We start from the raw sequence: 22,400 nt of genomic DNA, 5'->3' as shown, positions 1-22,400 counted from the left end.
CAGCCGGCCAATGACGCGGCGGCGGCAGGTTCCCGGAAGTAGCGGCGCGGTCAAGATCTCGGCTTGCAGGCTGGGCGTAGGGGTCCGCTGGGTTTGGCCGGCGCTATGAGTTCCTTCGAGGGACAGATGGTCGAGTATCCTACCATCTCCATAGACCGTTTCGACAGGGAGAACCTGAGGGCCCGTGCCTACTTCCTGTCCCACTGCCACAAGGGTGAGTGACCGCGACGCGACGCGACGCCCACTCTGGGACCTGGCTGCGCGGGTTCTGGCCGCGCGTGGTCTCCAGGGGTCGGGCCCTGGGGCAAGGGTGCAGGCTTCGGAGGCCACGGGAGAGACCAGCAAGTCCACCTTGTACCCGTCTGGCGCCCCAGCCTCTCTCAGGCTTTTATTTCCTCCTCTGTGCAACGGGACAGACACTGGCGGTTGCCCATTGACCAGGCATATCTGTTAGCTTCTTTGGTAGCTCTTCTGCGGCCACTGGTGAGACCGGCGAGATGACTTAGTTCTTCCCCCACGTCCTCGCTGCTGTTATGAAGAAAACAAGTTTGAAATGAAATTCTGCCATACCCTCTCAAACATTAATTAGCAAGCAGGCACCCCTCACACACTCAGATCAAACAGCCTGCCCGAAAGCAAGACGAAACGCGAGCCCCCCTCCTTTCAGACGTTCTGTCCACATCCGGTACGAAAGATTCATTTTAAGTTGGGCAACCAGAATACTAAGATTTCACAACTGCACACAGTTAGGGATTAAGCCTGGAGCGTCATCCCCAATGGTATGGTCTCCAGGTTCGATGCTCTAGGGGAGGCTGGAGTGGCTCGCAAACATTGTAGGTGAGCTCCAGAGCGGGAGTATCACTAATTCCACAAAATTGTCCATTTTTAACATCCAGGATGCTGACCAATGAGTCACTAATCTTACCTAAGAAAACACTTTTAATATTCATTATGCTAATCAGCACAGCCTCTGGTATTAATCAGAGATGAAGATAGACTGAATTTCTCTAGGAGTGTGGGCGTCCCGCATGGCTTGAGGATCCTCCCAACCACTCTTTTGAGGAGTGAATCAGTGTGTAACAAAGATAGGCACCCACATATTACGTGGTGTGATTTTAAAGCAAATTATATATATCTGCCCTTCCTCAGGGGTTGGTATGAGGGCAACTGTTTTGTGTGTGGCATCAGTTACTTTAACCTGTATAAACTTGAAGTTACTGTTTTGGAAAAATGCCCCTGCTTTTTTGCTTTAAGCCACTGATTCTTTTTAGTGAGGATAATCTGGACCTCCTCTCTCCATTTCTAACTATCGCTGGGGGCCTCTTTTAAGGGTCTTTCTATTTATTCTTGAGAATCACATGTTTGTTTCTCTCTGAATCTGCTGCTGGATGAGGATGCCCCTGTTTTTACCTTTTGTGTTGCATCTCACTGGACATTTTTTTTCTCTGCTCTGTTTTTCTTTCCCACCTGTTTCACTCATCTCCTCACCTCTCTCTCACTGGCAGTTAAAAAAAAAAGTTATATTGACACCAGAATTTTGAACTCAGAATGTGAGAGCCATGAATAACGTGTGGCTCAGGGGCTTCATGCCCCTGAGCAGTGAGTTTGGAGAAAGAATTCATCCAAAGGAAACTATGAAATTATCATTAGCTTGTACTTTAAGCAAGAAATGGGCTTTCTTTGAGCAGTTTATAGTAACTTTTTCTGTTCTTTAATCACATGTTGGTCTGTTTGCTCAGCCGGGATGTAAACTCATCAAGGGTGCAAAAACACAGCTTCTGCTTTCAGAGATTTCCCATGTTGGTTTTTAACTTTTCTGGGAAACATTTCTTTGGAGGTACTGTGGACTGACTTGTATCCCCCCAAATTCATACGTTGCAGCCCTAGTTCCCACTGTGACTGTAGTTGGAGATAGGCCTTTAGGAGGCAAATAAGGCTAAATGAGGTCATAAGGGTGAGGTCCTAATTCGATGCGATTGATGGCCTTATAAAAAGAATATGAGAGAGCTTTCTCTTCTTTCACACACACACTGAGGAAGGGCAGTGTGAGTTCCCAGTAGGATGGCAGCTGTCTGCAAGCCAGAAACCACCCCTGGCACCTGATCTTGGGCTTCAGCTTCCAGAACTATAAGAAATGAATTTCTGTTAAGCCACCCTGTCCATGAAATTTTGTTATGGTTGTCTGAACAGACTAACACAGAATATCTGACAAAATCTATGGACTCTTTTGCTAGAATTAATGCATTAATATCACATTTTGATATAATTTAGGATGCACCATGGATCTACTTGATGCCTGTTTACAGACCATCAAGAGCCCAGTGCAATGCTCAAGTCAGGTCTGGAGGACGAGGGGGACCATGGACTTGAGCCAAGGTTAGAGAATGCCCTTCAGGGACGACTTATGATGATTTATTCTGGTCAAGGAGAAAGAAAAAGGCCATGGACAGGACTCTGGGTACATTTCTAGCAGCACAAAGCAAGCTTAATCTAGGCTCTCTTGGCAGCCAGGCAGGAAGGGGCCTTAGGTGGCAGGTGGGGTGTCTGGATAAAATGGCTGCAGGCTGCTGCCTGCTGATTGAGTTTGGGAGCATGGAGCAGAGGCCTGCAGCCTCCTTTTTGCCATGGCATGAACTTTGTGGAAACCCTGGTTACCCAAAGTCCTGCACCCATAGACCCTAAAAGCCTGGACCAGCAGTGGCTGAGACTTGTCCCCTGAGGTGGCAGGTGGACTGTCCTGTGGAGGCACATGCCCGGTCAGGGTCTGCCATATGAGGTGTGGTGACGGCCTTGTTTTCCCTGGAGCAAAGGATTGCTACATGTAAGCTGAGGTGTGTGTGTTGTCGGTGATTAGAATAATCAGAATTGGTCTGATTTAACTACATTTAGAAGTGTTTAGTCATTGTGACCTAGACCTTTGCATGCTAAAGAGCAGCAGTGGATTGTGTTACATGTTTAATGTACCACTTGGTTTAAGTGTTACATTTCTGTAAATGACCTCTTTTGGTGTTTGTGAATTTGGAGTCTGTGGAGCCTGTGTGGATAGAAATAGCCTACCTTTCAACCGCACAGTCACAGCAGGCTGGGAAGAGAATGACTCTTATTCTGGCCTAAGCCTGAATGATTTCCTAGAGGGTTCCAAAAGCAAGCTTCAGTATCCAGATGGACCAGTTTAAGTGACTGGAATGGAATGGTCACAGAGAGCATGGTGCAAAGGGTGGTTGGATTGAAATGAAAGAAGAGAGTAAAGGAAAGTGCTAGAAGCAGTTCTGAATGAGACCATGGTCACTATTCTTCTGAGGCTGCTCAGAGTGATTTAGACTCTGCCCTAAAATGCAAGGGATCCTCCTTTTAAATGGCTTCTCACAGTGTGGTGGATTCTTCCTTCATCTGCAGAAGAAGTGTACTAGGCCATAGAAATCAGTTCTTTCATAAAAGTGAACCTCCTCTGCATTTTCCCTTAAAAGGAAGCTTGGGAAGAACACACAACCCAGTTTTTTCAGGCCAAGGAATCCACCGAAAAAGTAATGAAATAATGTGTTCATGATTTTTGGTTCTCTTTTTTTTTTAGATCACATGAAAGGATTAAGAGCCCCTGCCTTGAAAAGAAGGCTGGAGTGCAGGTAATTTGTCTTGCTACTTATGTGTGTTCTGAAGTCAACATTTTAATTGAGCTGCAGAAAAGTGAGAACATCTTACATTGTAAGGGCACAGCCCGATGGACTTACAGTTAACACATCTGTTCCACCCAGATTGAGAAATAGAAGACCCCAGCAACCCAGCACAGACCCCCATTGCTCCTCCCAGGCAGCCCCCTCCCAGCGGTGACCTCTGCCCTGACTTTTGTCTTCATGGTTCTGGCTGTTTTTGAACTTTATAAAAAGGGAATCATACCGAATGGACTCCTGCATTTGTTTTATTTCACTTAGCGTTATAATTGTATGACTCATCCATGCTATTGTGTGCAGTAATAGTTCACTTTCATTTCGGTAAATGTGTGTGTATATATGTAAATAATTGTGTTATGAAGACTCATGTAATATTTTGGATCCTCTCTTAAATTTAAATTACTGCATTCTTTTCTTACAGCCACGGCCTAAACCTACAGGCCATTTCGGAACGTGTATATGTTGAGAGCCCCGTTAACTTTTTGATTCTTGAACCACTGATGTCAGGCTTCTCTGCTAAGTGTTATCAATAGTCTATGTTCTTGATAATGGTAGCTAATGTTTGTTGAGTATTTATATATGCTGCGCACTACATATACATTAGTTCAGCAGTTTGAGTGCCTCTGATGAGTCAGGCGCTTTACTGGATGTTGAGGGTATAATAGTGAGCAACACAAACAGAAGTCCTGTCTTCTTGGAGCTGACATCCTCCCTAGAACCTCTTAATAATCTTTTGAATAGATACTATTATTATTTCTATTTTGCAGATGAGGAAACTGAGGAACCAGAGAGGTTAAATTAGTTGTCCAAGGTCACGCAGCCAGTCAGTGGCAGGACCAGGATTTCAACCAGGTCTGTCTGATCTCAGAGCCTGCATATTAGTTATCTATTGCTGCGTAACACATTACCCCAAAACTCAGTGGCTTAAGATGACTAATCATGTCTTCTCTTTCTCAGTTTCTGTGGGTCAGGACTTTGACAGGCACAGTGGGGATGGTTGGTTTCTCCCTGACTGGTGTGGGGTGACGCTGTGTGAAGTCTTATTCGTTCAGTGTCTGACCCCTGGGCTGAGAAAAGTCAAGAAGCTGGGGTCCTTGGGCATCTCTCTCTAAAAATCCCTTCAGCATGGTGGTTTCAGGATGGCTGGGCTTCTTAAATGGAGACTCGGGGCCTAAAAAGTCTATGTCCCAAGAGAGAGCTAGCAGGCTTCCATGTTGTCCAAAGATGTAGCCTCGGAGGTCCAGCAGCATTGCTGTCCTCACATTCTGTCGGTTGAGGCAGTTACAAGGGTCTGCCCAGGTTCAGGGGGAGGTTGGAGAAGACCTCTCCTGTCTCCGGAGGAATTCTCATGTCTGTAAGAAGAGCATGTGCGGATGGGCTATTTATCAGTGTGGCTATCTTTGGAAAGCAGAGTCTGCCGCAGATTACATTCCTAACCTCTAAGCTCTAATGTTGAATTTTAAAAATTTGTTGTGAAATTGATTTTTGCTCATTAAAAAATAGAATAGATTTATATGAAGTAAAAACACAGGAGTTTTCCATCTCCCACACCCTTTCCCTTCTCTAGGGGTAGCTTAACATTTGGTGCCATCTTTCCACACATACATCCATCAGATGGTGAGGACACCCTTTTAGGAGGTCAGAGGGCATAGTGTTTTCTCTCATCTGTTCATCCCTGTTGTCCCCTTACACTCTCAATGGAACCGAGATGATCCCTGGGGTGGTGGCATGTTGGGGACTAATACAGTGCCAGCTCAGTTTCTGAATTATCTGGGTTAACTGTGATGAAATGTCTTATCTAGTCAGCCAGCTGGCTTATTTTGGATTGTCCTGACACAGCCTTTTTTTGCCTTTTCCTTTCAGCCTGAAGGTTTACCTATATTGTTCGCCTGTTACTAAAGAGTTGTTGTTAACTAGCCCGAAGTACAGATTTTGGGAGAAACGAATTGTAAGTTTTATTTTTTGAATGATACTAATCCTTTTTTTCAAGTGGGAAGTATTTTTTGAGGTAGATTGAACAAAGCATTGGAATTTTTCAAAGCCTAGTTTCTCACAGGTTATGTGTAGCCATGTGAATTATGATCTTTTGTAATTCAGCAGTTTGGAAGAGGCTGACATTTTATTGCTGTTGATTTGTTTTTCTTGTCCTTCAACAGAATGGATAACTTTGAATCTGGCACAACAAAATGGGTCTATCCAATGGAAGGTTGATAGTAAAGGAAAGAAAAACATTAAAATAGTAATGTATGGTACTTTGAAAATACAAAGATTCAGGAAAAGTTCTATTATAACAATAATTATAATAATAAATATGCATGAATTTAATTCAACTCTTGATCAAAAGAGAAATTCTCAGTTTAGGATAAAAAAAAATAAAAAGGAACCATCAGTCTTACTCTACAAAAGATGCAGATAAAACCAAAGAATAAATGCAGGTTGAAATGGAAAAAGAAAGGGAGAAGATATACTAACCAACTGGAAGCTAAAAATGTCAGTGGGGCAATTTTTATGTCATACAGAGTAGAACTGAAGGCAAAAAAAATTGTAAGTTTCAAAGAGGTTAAAAGGAACAATGGATCCAGAGGGTATGAATACTTAGGCAGTTGACAAAATAGCCTCAAACTGAATAAAGTAATAATGCATCAGCCAGCACTTGATTAGAGAGAGACCCACAATGGGTAAGTAGAATAGGTACAATGCAGAATATAGGACATAAAATATAGACAATATATGCAATATAGAATATAGGTACAATAGAGAATATTTACAATAGGTAAATAGAATCTTTCTATAGATTAAACCTTAAGTGATTGTGGGAACTGGCAGGGAGGTCTGAACAACATAATCCAATAATTAAAAACTAGTGCATTGTGAAAACAATGGGTTTATTCCAGAAATGCAAGGATATTTGAATACCTGAATCTCGGTCACTCTAAGTTTTGTGACATCACTGGACTAGGAAGATGAAAAATTATGTTCATTTATTCATCAACTACTTATTGAATGCCTCTCTGTGCTAGGTTCTCTTCTACCAAAGTGTACATGTACAGTGTGGGGCCTGTGCAGTAGCTTAGTCTGTAATTAGGATCCAGACTGTGTTCTGCAACACAAAACCTGAACTCATAGAACACAGGATGACTTGTTTTACAAAGATTCGAGTTCCGAGGGAGAGGGAGTGGGAGGGGCAGGCATGGAGATTAAAGAGAAGAAAGTAGAATTCATGGAAATGGATTTGCTGGGTCAAAGGATGTGAGGTCACAAGGCAGTCAGTACATATATTGCCGCCTCTGTTTCAAGAAAGGCATTCTTTAGCTTCATCATGTTTTCAAGCTGTTAAAATATTTAGTATAGTAAATCAGAACTTGTTACACACAGTCTGTGACCTCTTTCAGTCCCCTTCCTGAGTCTGAGATGGCAAAGCATATAAAGCCATGGAAAGCTGTGAACACACAGGAAGTAAACATGATCTCTTCTTTTATTTTAATAGATGTCAATTGAAGTCGAAACTCCTACCCAGATATCTTTAGTTGATGAAGCATCAGGCAAGGTAACTAATATATATTCAATATTGTATTTTTTAAAAAGATTATTTAGTGATAAAATAATTGTTTAGCTTTCTCCTTGATTTTGAATGCTCATTTAGCCATAAATAAAAATTACAGTAATTGAGTGAATTTGAGAAGTCCCATTGGTGACATACTTTCTGCATCCAGAGGATTGGCCAGAACTTCTATCAGGATTGCCACCTGACAGGGCAGGGTGAGGTCCGGCTCGGTGATGTACAGCCGGACCATGTGTCTTGCCAGTGGATTTCAGCCCCGGGTAGGTTCACTATGGATTCGGTGTGACCAAAGAAAGACAGTAGAATGTTCTTGGGATGAAAGGGATATGCTCAACTTTATTTCCACGGTGGCAGGTCAGTCACTAAAATCTCGTCCACTCAGAGCGACTCTGTATGCAGCAAGCCAGTCTCTGCCTCTGGGCCTCTCTGCCTGCACAGCTGTCCTCTCGTCGTCTGTCTTCTGCACCTCTGTCCTCTGCTCTGCTCTCCTGCAGCCTTGCAGTCGTGCCACCATGTCACCCAGAGCACTGGGCAGAGCTCTTTATATAAAGTCAGTAGCAACATATTGCCCACAGGTGTGCAGTGAGCTAGCCAACCAGGGCCAGGTGAGAATCCTGGCCACAGGAACTTTCATTTATCCACACCTTGTCAGGCTTTTTATCTTTTTCCTAAATGATGGTTTTATTGAGATAGAATTCATGTGCTGTACTACCGTTCACCCTGTGGAAAGCGTACAGTGCAGTGGCTTGCCGTGAGTCACAGAGTTGTGCAGCCACCACTATGATCAGTTTTAGAACATCCCCAAAAAGAAAGCCTGTGCCCCTTGGCTGGCACGACTGTCTCTCCCTCCCCAGAGCCCCTGGCATCTGCTACTCTACTTAAGTCTCTCTGGATTTGCCTATTCTGGATATTTCATATAAATAGACTCTGACAGTATGTGGTCTTTTCTGGGGCAGACTTCTCTCACTTGGCACAGTGCTTTCATGGCCTGTCCGTGTTGTAGCATGCACCACGGTGCATTTTTTTAAATGGCCAAACAATATTCCATTGGATGAGGATCACATTTTGTCTGTTCATTCATCAGTTGATTGTCATTGGGCTGTTTCTACTCTTTGGCTAGTGTGAGTAATGCTGCTGTGAACATTCATGCACAGGTTTTTATTTGGACATACATTTTCATTTCTTACCCGTGGGTGGAATTACTGGGACAAAGTGTAACTCTAGACTTAACCATTGTTTCGTGGGCAAGGATTCCACTTGTTTCCAGGATTTGGAGTGTGAGGAAATGAGAAGAGACATACCACTTCTTTGAGGAGTACTTGAATATGTTCTGTTAAGGAGAGCTTTATTTAGCTGTGTGTCCTTATGATAACTTCTATTATTTTCTTTTTAGAAGGAAGAGATTGTTGTGACTCTCTTGCCAGCTGGTCATTGCCCAGGATCGGTTATGTAAGGGGACTCATCTGTTTTGTCATTTTTATTATATGTAAACATGTACAATGCTTGTAGAAGTAAAGTTTCCAGTACTAGAAAATAGTAGGTTAGGGAGATTTGATTATTTTTAAGGCATTTTCTTTCATCTCTGATTCCAAATTGAACTTGGGGGACTCAGATAAGGACCAGGTTTGGAATGTGGCCCTGTCATGGTGGGAATCTTCAGTAGCTGTTTCCTCACTGGGTTTGCATTTGCCTCCGCATGGATTGCTCTCTGCATGAGCAGGAATGATCTCAGCATGGAGTTGAGTGTTAACATATTTCAGGGCTTATCTTGCAAACTCAGTGTTACCTCCATTGTGGTATTTTTTTCCATCCCGGGGAAGAGGTGGTAGCTAGTCCCTGGTGTGGTTTAGAGCTACACAGATTCTTGATGCACACCTTATCATAGTGGCTATGTTTGGCAGGAAGCATTTGCCATGGATCTGGCCAATATTTGCTTTATCAGGACTTTGTGTGAGACTTAGCAATCACTGAGATATGTTCCCTCTTCAGGTTTCTTTTTCAGGGCAGTCATGGAACTGTCCTGTACACGGGAGACTTCAGGTTGGCAAAAGGAGAAGCTGCCAGAATGGAGCTCCTGCACTCCGGGGGCAGGTACTGGGCCCCAAGGAATCCTTGACCGTCAGACTGCATTCAAGTTTTCTTGCTCTTGGTCCTGCCAGGACAAGCTTTTGGTTCTATGAGAAATCAAATTTGATTGTAATATTTGTAACAGCAAGGCAAAGTTTTCTTCTTGAAATGGGATGATGGATTGGTATAGTAGTTACATGAATTTGTCAAAATTCACTGGCCCATATATATGCAAAATCTGTGTATTTTATTTTATGGAAATAATTTCCCAACAAACTTGATTAAACAAATTCCAAATGGAATGGAACACCGTGTAAAATAACAAGAGTTTACACTTTATCATATTTTATTTCACAGTCAATGATTAACACGTTGTTGTTTTTTCAGAGTGAAAGACATCCAGAGTATATACTTAGATACTACTTTCTGTGATCCAAAATTTTATCAAATTCCTAGTCGAGTAAGTCTTTCTGGAGAAATGGGATATTACCTGGGTATGGCCATATTCTAATGAATTACAAACCAGATCGTTATTGTCCCCATTGGCATTGGTATCTGTGTATGTTAGGATTGGAGAGGGTTAAGTGATGTTCTTAAAACCGTTCAATGCCTGTTAAAATTCCTGCCCAGGGGGAGTGTCTGAGTGGAATATTAGAGCTGGTGCGGAGCTGGATCACTCGGAGCCCGTACCATGTTGTGTGGCTGAACTGCAAAGCTGCGTATGGATATGAGTATCTGTTCACCAACCTCAGTGAAGAATTCGGAGTCCAGGTGTGGGGATGGCTCTTCTCTTTGCTTCCTTTCTTCCTTCCAGCTTCACCTTTTTACCTCCTCCCTGCCCCCTGAAAACTAAACAGTCACCGGTGGAAGCAACCTATCAAAACACGTGCATGGCCCAGGTTGGCAGCCCCTCTTAAGTAATGCCGGCCGTGTATTCACTTCCTCACAGGGGCTGACAGTGGCCCAGATGGCCGAGAAGAGCCCTTTGGTGAAATGTCCCATGGATGAAGTGTTCTTTCAGAGTGGGTCAGGAAGTAAATTTAGTGATTGTGACCAGTCTTGAACATAAATTTGAACTAGAGACTGAGTGTATTGCTTGCAGTTAGTAATTATTGTTTTGTGAAAATTTTCATACAGAATCAGACACATCCATGTGTATGTTGCTTGGTTGCCAAGGAAAACATTTCTTACTGTAGGTCATGGTCAGAAAGGTGTGGAACACGTTGTCCAGCCACTGAGCCTCGTCGGGGGATCAATATCCGATCAGGCAGGGAGGGCGCTTCCACCTGTCCCTCCCAGGTGGCTCAGCGCTGGGCTCCCAGGATCCTGAGCAGCAAGCCAAGCCCAGTGCGTGAGGGGCTGCCTGCCCCAGGGCCCGCATGGGGCCACTCTCCTCCCCTAAGACAGAATGGCTGTTTGGTACCAACTGAATAAGACGAAGTGCTGGAACTATTTGGATGCTGAAGTTCTAGCTCTTTTGGTACCTTTTGATATAGATCCCTCAGCTAACTGTGCCAAGAATTTAACAGTTATATACAATCTTAATAAAAAAGATCTAATTTTTCTGCATTTGAAATTTTGAAGCCCTTCCCTCTCTCCCTCCCCCTTCCCTTCCTAAGCCTTTATTTCGTTGGTCCTTGTTAATGTCTTCCTTCCTGAAGTCCTTCTGTCCAAATGTATTGCCATAAAGTTACCAAGTCTCCACTTTAGGATGGATTTGTTTTCATTCTAAGATTGCCATTCCTATGTTTTTCAGTGTTGAGATGGCCTTTTAAATGAAATCCTGGTGACAATAGCTTGTATGCACACACACTACACTGATCTCTGCTATCTACTATTTTTTCCCTTCTCCTCTCCTAGCACAACATAAAGGTAGCAACTGCTTATCAGTCCCCGGTTTGTTTTGTGAATTTTAGTGGCGTGTGAAGTGGAACCAGCCTGGAGGCTCCTGCTCTGGATGCCTTGCAGGAAGGTGCCACGGGCTGAGGAGGGCTCAGGGGAGAGCAGCCTTTGGTGATGACCTCAGAGTCACCCTGGTGTGACCTTCTCTGAAGATTCTTAATCCCTTTATAGGGGATGGAAACAATTTCAGATCAGTAATTTAAAAAGGGAGAAGAGAGTGTAACTAAGGAACCTCAGAGATGATCTGTGGTAGTGTTTTGAGGCTTCAATTTTATGAGAATTAAAGTTTCTGTGTGTCTCTTTATATCTCAGAAAACTTTTTCTCCTCCTTAGGCCAGAAAATGAAACTTGTTAGTCATTAGTGAGCACGTTCTGAGTGGAACAGGCCATGGGATGAGCAAGCAGTTCTGCTTGGGTTCTTTTCCTACCTGTCTTGGTATTAATTGCCACAGCAATTTCATATTCTAATCACACTTCCAAATGAGAGTGCTTTTTTTTGGTGCCATTTCATAACCCTAATATCAACCTAGGTACTTGTTTACATTGAAGTACTCTGAAGAGAAGCTTTAAGTAAAACTGATACATTGGTTTTAACACTTTATTACCAGCCTTAAAATTCTTAAGGTGGCCAAGGTTTTCTTTGTTGTTCTGCATCTGTCCTCCCTTCCCCTTTTAATCCAGTAAAGGATGTGTAGGAAGGGAGGATTGGGTCTCTGCTTCCTGGTCCAGCTGTCTCCCCCAACCAGCTGCCCATGGGTGGCATGTTGTACATCTTCACCAGCAAGTGGCTCTTGGTCGTTTTTGTCTGCAGTGTTGACTGCTACCAACCCAGTATTTCGAATCAGGCTTGACATATAGTAGATGCACAAAAATATTAACTGAATGACTCCTGAGGGACTAAAGGACAGTCCTGGCATGATCCAGTGAAGTTCACCACCCAAGACTCTGGAATTTTCTATCACCACCAACAGTAGCCTGTAAGGCTGACTGGTGGGAGAAAGATTGGGTCCTTAGCCTGTTGATATCCTGGCAGAATGCTCATATTCACTCAGACAGCCAAAATTTAGGTTTCAAGAAAGAATTAGTTCATTAATTGGATGGTTTATCCCTGCTTAATTACTCTTAAACAATTTATTTGTAGAAAATACAGTTCAAATAACATGCTTATATGTTATTTTTCTCAGGTTCATGTGGATAAACTAGACATGTTTAGAAACATGCCTGACATTCTTCAGCATCTCACAACAGACCGTAGCACTCAGATCCATGCATGTCGGCACCCAAAGGTACATAGTAAATTGTCTGTGTGACCATGAAAAACAAATAGGTTCAGAAAGAACCTCTGAAATTCCATTTTCTAGGCTTTTCAGTTTACAGATATAAAACCTGATCCTAAGTTATCAGTCCAGGGATATGCAGTTTCTACAATGCTGCAGTTCCTTCCATAAACCTCAGAGTTAGTAAATAGACACACACACTTATAGCTTTTAAATGAAATATATTCACACACATTTGGTATGTTTATTTGTAGTGAATTATATAATGAATAATTTATTTGTGATGAAATTAGTAAATGTTAGAGTTTATAATTTCAGGAAAATATTCACAATCCATTACTGTTTATATTTGAGACTCATGTGCACATTTATAAAGTTTATTTTTCTTCTCATTTGAGATAAATGTCTAGATATAACTTGGCTTCAAATTTTGAAATAGTTACATGTGTTCCCAGTTCAAATTCAAATATGTTTCTAGTGTCTTTGCAATTCACTTGTAATTCATTTTCAAATGTCACCATAGAACTTTCTTATCAAATGCCCTTCTGTGGCTAAATGCCAGGTAGTAAATTTTGAAATTCCTTTAACTTCCTTTTTTTCATTTTAATTTATATAGTCATTCAATATCACTACAACTAATTAGTGATCTTCAAATGCCGTGCATTTCCCCAGATTTTAAAATATGTTAGTATCCAAATGCTGGTAATTCTTATTTTGGTAAACACTGAACTTATACATATAGATAATTAGTGTGGTGGTATTACTGTCCCCATCAGCCAAAAGCCTGAAGTAAATTTGCTCGGCCCTAAAATAAAGTGTAATTTAAAAGAAAAAAAAAGAATTCTTATCCACAGCATGGAATCATCTGTGTAAGTCCTCTGGAGGAGAGCTACAAAGTAAGAAATTACTTTTTGATTGGTAAACTGCAAATTGTAACTTGCATTCATGAATTCATTTTATCATTTGTGCATATATATGCACTTACCCAGTGACTTCATGGATGGATAAAAGTAATGTTGATATAAACTAGATGCAGTTTTGTCCTTTTTCTGTTGGATTTGTAGTCTTTGGGTACCCCCACACCCCATACATATTTTAATTGGCAAATTACTTCTTGCTCTAAATTGTTTCATCTTCCACAAAGTAGCTTGATTTGTAATTGCTACTCCTATTATTTCCCACATGGCTACTTGCCTTGAAACACCACCTCCAGCAGCTTAAGATCATTCTTAGGTCACAGAGCATTACAAATACCGAGCGGAACACAGCTGGCGAGCCCTGGAGGGCTCTCCTCTGCAGCCTTCTAGGAAATAGCACCAAGGGTGCCCACAACGTTGGATTTAGATGGAGTACTCTGTAAACATAATGTCTTTGGGAAAGTAGTCCCATTGTTTTTCAGCCTTTTAAAAATATATATATATTTTGAAAAATTTTAAAACAGTAAAGTGGAAAGACTAGCACAAAGCATTTTGTGCCTATTTGGTTCTGGGGCCCCCCTCTCCAGTTCTGGGTGTAACCAGTGCCCCTGCTCCTGTTTGAGAGGCAGCTGCAGACTTCACGACTCTTCACTCTAAGAGAAGAGAGTGGACAACAAGGACGTCCTCCTGTGTGACCACAGTACACTTCCCACACTCAGGGGATTTCACATTCCTCCAAGACTGTCAGATATTACATAGCCATGTTCAGGTGTCCCCACTTGTCCCAGCAGTGCCCTTTATAATGTGTGGCTGGGTGTAGGGAGGCAGGGGCATCCAGGGCTTACTGAAATCATGTGCTGCATTTACTCACACCTTGTTAGTCACTTGATGTAGACCAGATTTCCAGCCTTCTGCTTCTCTTTCATCACATTGGTATTTTTGAAGAATTTTTTTGCAGAATGTTCCTCGATTTGGAGTTAGTTATCTGACTGTGTCCTCATGTCTACATTTAATTTTCATGTCTGTAAACTTCCCAACATTTATTTTTGAGACATACCTGCAAACAGATTTGTTGAAAATGCTGAACTGTTTCTTTTTTTAAAATCTTTTTTAGGCAGAGGAGTATTTTCAGTGGAATAAATTACCCTGTGGAATTACTTCCAAAAACAGAATTCCACTCTGCACAATCAGCATTAAGCCATCTACTATGTGGTTTGGAGAAAGAACCAGAAAAACAAATGTAATTGTGAGGTAAGAAAACAACGTCACAGGTCTGAGAGAAGCCTTGCTATGAGGTAAATAGTCTGAATTATTTTAGTTTAAATGCTATCTAGCGTAAGCCCAAGAAGAGGATATATTACAATTGTGGAAAATAACTTACGAAATTTAAACTCTATTCAGACTTAAGAGATGCTGCTTCCAGACCTAATAGCTAATACCATTAGCCAGTTATTTCCTGCGGCCTACTCTGCTCAGGTGGAGGGAATGGTGAGGGATTAGGTGTTTTGCTTAGCAAGGAGTTACAAATGGATGTGGTAGGGAATAGAAGACCTTAGTGGAATAGGAGGGGAGCACTATAATGACCATCATATCTTAGCAATATTTCCTTAATATTGGCTGTTCAGAATGTGTACAAATATTTGTATTTCTGGAAAGAGTTCCCTACTATCCCTAGAAGAAATTCCTGATTATAGGGTGGTTTCATACTGCAATAGCCTAAATGGGAAGGCTTGAAATTTAGAACTTAGCTTAGTTTTGATAAGCGGTCCTTTAACTTTGTGTTGTTTCCTTTTAGGACTGGAGAGAGTTCATACAGAGCGTGCTTTTCTTTTCACTCCTCCTACAGTGAGGTGAGAGGGCCCCATGTGCTCACAGTCCTGTTGCCAACTGCTCTGCGGCCTTCATGGTTGAAAGCAGTGGTCCCCTTGACCCCCAGAGGCATCGCTTTGTCTACTGTGTAAGATTTGTTGTGGCTTTTCTAAAGAAATGCAGGGAAAATATCTCAGTGGATAAGCTGTGTTTACTAAGTGCAAAGGAGATTGCTTTTATCACCTGTTTTCAGCCTAAACATTGAAGAATATGTATGACTAAAACATTTTCTTTTCCATTCTTGCTTCCTAAATGTATTTTAACTTCCCCACTTCAGTTGTTCTGTTTACCTATCATAAGAGAATCATAAATTTTATTTGAAGCTACTACAGATAAAAATCTCTTTATAGACAGCCTTAAGGCATTGTCCAGATTCTTGGCCTTTTCCAAAATTTGATTGTACTGAAAAGCCATTTAAAATATAGTTCTGAATATTCAGCAATGGGGAAAAATGAAGATGAGATATGGACACTATCCTTAAGAAAGATACAGTGTAATAGAATGACATAGTTTAAAAAGGCTTAAATGGTTTTGTTATGGTACTTGTTATGTGGGAAATTGACCTACTAGAATGGGGACTTTAATTCATTTGCAAAATCCTCCTGTATTTCCAAAGTAAATGCTACCATCTTACAAATTCAGAGATTCAGTAATTTCATGCATTGGAGAAAAAGTATAAACGTAAGCCTTTTATGACACTTTAAGACATATATTAGTTTTGCAGATCAAAAATCCATTTTTAAGTGCAAAAAATCCATTTCCCTGATAACTACTATTTTTGTGTGTGGGATACATGGACATAGCACTGCAGCTATGAGCTGTGGATGTTTTAATTATTTAAACAGATGGATTCTTCCAGAGCTCCAGGTAGTGGAATTCTTGTCAAATCAGCCCTGGTGTTGGAAATGATTCTTCATAACATTATTAAAATATACAGTGACATCTCTTAAATAACCTTAATGTTCAATTGCAAATAGATCATCTGAGAACTTGAAAGTAACTCATTTTAATGGTGTAATTAAATTTTTCTTCAGCAATAGTCTGCATCTTAGGTTGTCATCAAAGGCCTGTCCTGGTGTGTTGTTTCGGCTCCTGGCTCAGCATCAGGGCCTTCCTCTTGACCCCTTCATGGCTGAGTATTCTTTCTGCCTGAGCCACAGGAAGGGCATTAACGGGGAAGAAGGGTAGGCCTTACTTTTCCAGCTAAAACTATTGTTTCTCTTCATGGGTGTAGTTACAGGCTCAGATGGGATGAGGTTTTAGTGTTGCCTCCCAGTGAGGAAGTATTTCCTGTTGCTTGAGACACAGCGCAGCAGCTCACCTGCCTTCCCTGCCCCCAGATTAGAGCAAGTTGTCACCCAAATGATGTCACCACTCTGCTTAGTTCTCTTACTCCAGTGTCTGATGAGAAAGAGAGGCTTTCCTGAAATGCTTTAACTAATAGGACTTCATCCTATAAGTAGAACATGTTGAACTATATTTAAGAACGTAAATAGTATATTTGAATGTCATTTCCTTTCAGTTTTTTCTAAATCCTCATTATCCATGGACTCTTTGTTTATAAATTTGCCTCCCGGCTAGGGTTTGTTTGTGACCCCAAATGAAAACTGGGGGCGCTCTGGCCGGACTAGGCTGCACCTCTCCTGCCCTAACTGCTTGCAGACTGCTTAGTGCTGTGTTTTCCACATTTCTGCACTTTTGTTGAATCACTGCTTCATGCAGCCCCCACGTGTAGCTAGTGCTGGCTAGTTCCTGAGCACAGGAAGGCCAGGCCAGGTCTCAGGGAGGAAATGCATGTTATCATTGATAAGCTGCTCAGGCACGAATATGGTGCTGTTTACATTTTTGCATGTAAACTGTCCATGTTAATGAGTCAACAGTACCTATTTAACAGTGTCTTTAAACAAACAGGATGTATCAATCAGCTGACAAAAGTGCTGTGTGTGACCCCAGGTTCACAGGAACCTTGCTTCCCTCCCAGGAGCTGGGGCCCAGTGTTCATGATGACTTTACAGAACATAACTATTGCCAGTGAGGAGAACTGACAATGAATTGTTTTAAGGCAACCATCTGATGGAAGAACATCAACTTGTACAAGTGTCGCATGTACCCCTCTGGTGGGTGTCTAGTTTCCTTGTGGCACTAGATCTCTGAGTAGAAGTGAGTCATTTCTAGCACAGGCTTCCTTCAAAAGCCTCAGATTTCTACCAGCCTCAACTGGAATGATTTTGCAAATCCTATAGGTTTTGGGCAGGTAAATAATGTTTACCATTTGCATGTCTGCTTTTAAAGTACAAAATAATTTGTTCATGAATGATATCTGAAGAATGGATCTTTGTTTTAATTAAGGTAGCCATTTTATTTTAATGTGGAGGAATTGGTAATTCCTGGGATTGTACCTCTTTTGATTTGGTCCTTTATTTGAAAAAGTTGGGTACTAATAATTTGTGCTTCAGTCTCCCCATTTGCAGAAGGAAATAAAAATCTTTGTGTTGTCATTACCAACTTTGGAATGCATAGCTGAATGTTTTAACCATGCGCAAGGTTCTGGGCTAAGCACTGTACACACATTATCTCATTTATACTTTCAGATGAAGCATCTAAGACTTAGAGACTTAAGTAACTTGGCCAAGATCACAGGTTCACCAAGATCTAATAAGTGACAGAGCTGAAGCTTATCTGTGTTAGAGAGATGTTTTGAGGAAAAGTGGCAGGGTTCTTCTGCTTCTGAACTTTGCAGAAAATCGGTGTTCATGAAATTTTTGCTTGTAAACTGTCCTTGTTTAGATTGAACCATTAGAAAAACCAAACAACCATGAAGCTGCAGTTCCCTTAGGAATACTAAGTTATTTGTCGAAGAAAAGAATGTAATTCTAAGACCTTATTTTCTTCTGTGTATTATTCAACTAAATTCTAACTTTCTTGAAGGGATTGGTTATAGGTTACTGACTTTCTTAGATAAGGAAACTAATGTCATATAAGGAAATACAGAACCTTTGAATGCCCATTTGTTAGTCATTCCCAGTCCTTACTGTGGAACAGAATCACCTGAAAAATGGATGACTGTACTGAGGCCCCACTATAGCTCAGTGATAAAAGGATCTTTGGGAGTAGGGCCTGAGGGTTGGGTATTTCATCTTCCTACAAGGTTGTCAGGTGATCTGCAGCCAGCACTGGACCAGAGCCATTAGAGATGTCTGCTTCTTTCCCCTGATCTCTCTTTACCTGCTTCTCTAACATCCAGATTTTTCACCATAGCGATAACTGATCCACTTTATTTTCCTTCTTCTAGATTAAAGATTTTTTGAGCTACATCTGCCCTGTGAATGCATATCCAAATGTTATTCCAATAGGCACAACTATGGATAAAGTTATAGAAATGTGAGTACTTACTACTCATGGAAATCTATTGTTGAACCAGATCAATCCAGATAGTTTCAGACCTGAGAACAGGGTAAGGATATAAAATGGATGTGGCTGTGAATCCGTTTCTGGGTGGGAGCATAATGGCATTGTTCAAGTGAGCAATGTTACATATAATGCTAAAGGCTTCTGGGAATCTGGCTTAAGGAAGAAGTTGGCAGTGAAGGGCTTTTATCTTCACTATGTCTTAGCTTTCATCCTCTAGAATGAAGACATAAATTTGTGAGATTTTTGCAAGAGGTAAGTAACCTCATTGAACAGGGAGGGGGAAGTGGCTAGCCATACCGTATTCCCTTGTTTTTTAGAATAAGGAATAAGGAATACTGCTTTTCTGCAGTATAAGAGGAAAGATAGCAATCTACCAGGTTGTATTTAAGTGCTTATTAAACATTGCTTTTTTAAAAAAGTAGTTGGGTGATTTCCCCCATGGCCAAGTTTTTACAATCTCTATAAATCATGCTTACATTCTAGCAGCTTTCCCAACAGGAAAATGAAATATTTGTATTCCTTTCAGCCTAAAGCCTTTATGCCGATCTTCCCAAAGTACGGAGCCAAAGTATAAGCCACTTGGCAAATTGAAGAGAGTTAGAACAACCCACATAGACTCAGGTAAGAAGGACGACCTTGGCTTTGGAGGTCAAATTAATGGCTGCATAGTTTGTATAATGACTACACAATGGTATATTTAATCTTTGTCATTGTACATTTAGGTTATATTGAACTTTTCAGTTTTACAATAATATTGTGAATACTGTATGTAAGTCTGTTTCACATCTCTCATTGGGTTAAATTGTAGAAACTAAGGTGCTTGATATGTGTTGACAAATTGTTTTCTGGTACAATTATACCAGACATCAACAGTGCAGTGGAAAGGATCTATAGTTGTCCCCTTTTAATTGGATTCAGGTGCATTTCTGTATAACAACTACTAAGGATTTCAACACACTTACATTTGTGATATTTTCAATTTTGTCTTTCCCTTTTCATATAGAGACATTTAAAATCTGTAAATTGTTATAAAATAGAATACAATGTCAGAATAAACTTCTAATAGTATAGAAACTTTACTTGTTTTTAGATACATATAGGTGAGTTAAAATATTTCACAGTTGAAACATACCATGATATTGGTATAGTCACTGATCTAGAGATGATACAAAAACATTTCATTTAAAGAGAACTTTGGCACACTAGGAGCTAAAACATGTATAATCCCTGACTTAAAATAAAGCTCTATCTTGGAGAGTAGGATGATTTCAAAAACAGTAGCTAGACATCTTAGTTACCTTAAGGCTTTTAGAAAAGGATAAACAATTATAACACTGGAATTGGGTTTAAGAATTGGGTTTGATTCTTGTCCCTGGCTCCTCATTGGTAAAATAGGTCCTGGATGATGATGTCTGTGCTCTACTTCTCTTAGTGGCTTTTAAAAATACGTTTAGCCATATCCTTTATCATTGGGAAGACAGGTAACACTAAATTCAGCACTAGAACATTAAGTTGCCACATATATAGTATTCTTGTGTACACTTAATTTCCTTAGGTGCCCTTAGAGGAGCAAGAAATACTGTGCCTTCTCATTCAACTTGCACAAATTTCATTCTCCAAGTAAAGTTTCCTCATTTTAGGAATTTAAGTGGACTGAGCTCACTTTATGCTAATGCAATTAGCAATCCACGCTTGATCAATCTGTGTCTCTCTAGTGTCTGCCAGAGCCTCATAAACTTAGCCAGCTTTGGCTGCTGTAACGAATATTGGAGCCCAGGTGACTTAGACACCAGAGAGCTACTTCTGAGATTGAGGCGTGGCAGATCTGGTTAGTGAAGGCCTGCTTCAGGGTTTGTAGCTAAGACGCCTTCTCATTCTGTGCTTGCATGCCCTACCCTTTGTGCATGGGCATGGAGAAAGGGAGAAATCTGTCTGCTGCTTCTTGCAAGAACACTTATCCTGTGCCACCCCCCAACCAACCCCCAAGAGCTTATCTAAATCAAATAACCTAAAGGTTCCACCTCTAAATACCATCACACTGGGGTTAGGGTTTCACACTATGAATTTTGGGAGGATACAAACATTCAGCCCAAAGCATATACAAAGTAAGTATCAATAAGATGTTCACAGAAGGAAAACTTTAAACTCACTGAGCATCTATTTGCAGGTGGAGTTTATAAACCTAGTCCAGGTGGCTCCCAAAGCTGGATGATGAACAGAATCAGCTGTAGAACTTAAAGCAAAAAATCAAACTGAGTCCCACCTTTAGGGATTCTGTAGGTGTGGAATGATATATAGAATGCTGTATTTTTTTTAAGATACTCTAGAGGATGGTCAAGGTTGAGAACCACTGATACGGGCATTATTTGTGGCCTTATTTGGAGAACACATCAGTATTTTCAACTCACAGTCTGGCATTAGAGAGGCTGAAGGGTAGTAGTTGAATATAAGACCTTTTCATTTCTTTTGGAAGAAGAATGAACTCCCAACATGCAATTCCATGAATTAAAAATGTAGCTAAATGTTACCAATTGGACTTCAATTAAAAGCACACATTGGCTCCCACTCCATTCTGTGTTTCCTATAAATGTGTTTTGTTTTCCCACAGAGGAGGAAGATGATGATCTCTTTGATGATCTGCCAGTACCTTTAAGGCACAAGGTTCCAAACCAGCGAACTCCTCACCCTGAGGTATTTCCAACTAGTACAGTATCACCAAACAAGCCTGAAAAACTGAGACAAAGCACAGGATGCTTCAAAGCAGAGAGTATGCAAACCTCACTTTGGGCCAACTTTATAGACTGTGAAGAATCCAACAGTGAAAGTGAAGAAGAATTACAAATCCCATCCTCATCTCAAGGAGGCCTGGTTCCTGCTCCACTTCAGCAAAAGGCTGATGTGGAAGTACCACAGTGGGAAGTGTTCTTTAAAAGAAACGATGATATCACAGATGACAATTCAGAAAACTTCCCTTCTTCCACAGAGGCAGGAGGCTCTCAATCACCAAAGCTTTTCAATGATTCTGATGGGGAATCAACTCACATCTCTTCCCAGAACTCTTCGCAGTCAACACACATATCAGAACAAGGAAGTCAAGGCTGGGACAGCCAATCTGACACTGTTTTGTTATCTTCCCAGGAGAGAAACAGTGGGGATATTACCTCCTTGAACAAAAATGGCTATAGACCAAGAATTAAAGAGAATATTTCTGCCTCTCAGATGGAACAAAGTTTACTTTGTCCAAAGGCTCTTTACTCTGATTTGAAAAGCGGAGATGAAGATGTAAATACAGTTGGAGAACCAACTATAAGCAGTGAGGAACACATACTTCAGGAAAAAAGGTTGCCGAATCTTAGTAACAATGCAGATTCACAGAATTCCTCTGATTTTGAAATTCCCTCTACTCCAGAAGCTGAGCTACCTAAACGAGAGCATTTACAATACTTATACAAGAAACTGGCAACAGGTGAGAGTATAGCAGTTGATAAAAGAAAAAGCTCACTCTTAGATACTTAAGAATTTAAATCACTTTATTTTAGAGCAACCACTAAAAAACAAGAGATGGCAGAACTAAATCCAAACATACCAATCATTACATTAAATGAAAATGGTCTAAACACACCGATGAAAAGACAGGGGAAAAAAACCAAACCCAACTGTGTACTGCATAAGCAACTCACTTCAAATGACATAGGTTAGGTTAAAAAAAAAGTAAAAGGACTGAGAA

General features: G+C 41.0%; 1 protein-coding gene across 4 annotated transcripts; it reads left to right on the top strand.

Annotated features, from left to right (window-relative positions):
* Positions 1-24: 24 nt before the first annotated feature.
* Positions 25-22,396, top strand: DCLRE1C (DNA cross-link repair 1C). Of its 4 annotated transcripts, XM_036908037.2 has the most exons (14): positions 25-214; positions 3,572-3,623; positions 5,532-5,616; positions 7,156-7,215; positions 8,624-8,679; positions 9,220-9,321; positions 9,685-9,757; positions 9,928-10,068; positions 12,384-12,485; positions 14,508-14,644; positions 15,189-15,243; positions 18,555-18,643; positions 19,200-19,294; positions 21,282-22,396. In XM_036908037.2, exons 1-14 carry the CDS (start codon positions 106-108, stop codon positions 22,187-22,189), a joined length of 2,064 nt encoding a protein of 687 aa, XP_036763932.2. In that variant the 5' UTR covers positions 25-105; the 3' UTR covers positions 22,190-22,396. The 4 variants fall into 4 exon arrangements, with proteins under 4 accessions (XP_036763932.2, XP_036763933.2, XP_036763936.2 ...); XM_036908038.2 differs by lacking the exon at positions 9,220-9,321 and having other exon boundaries at positions 26-214; XM_057498229.1 differs by lacking the exons at positions 25-214; positions 3,572-3,623 and adding an exon at positions 4,490-4,520.
* The last annotated feature ends 4 nt before the right edge of the window (positions 22,397-22,400 follow it).

The sequence above is a fragment of the Manis pentadactyla genome, chromosome 3 (genome assembly GCF_030020395.1).
Source record: "Manis pentadactyla isolate mManPen7 chromosome 3, mManPen7.hap1, whole genome shotgun sequence".
NCBI classification, from domain to species: domain Eukaryota; kingdom Metazoa; phylum Chordata; class Mammalia; order Pholidota; family Manidae; genus Manis; species Manis pentadactyla.
The sequence above is the reverse complement of the archived record's forward strand: the minus strand, read 5'-3'. Positions and strand labels throughout refer to the sequence as shown.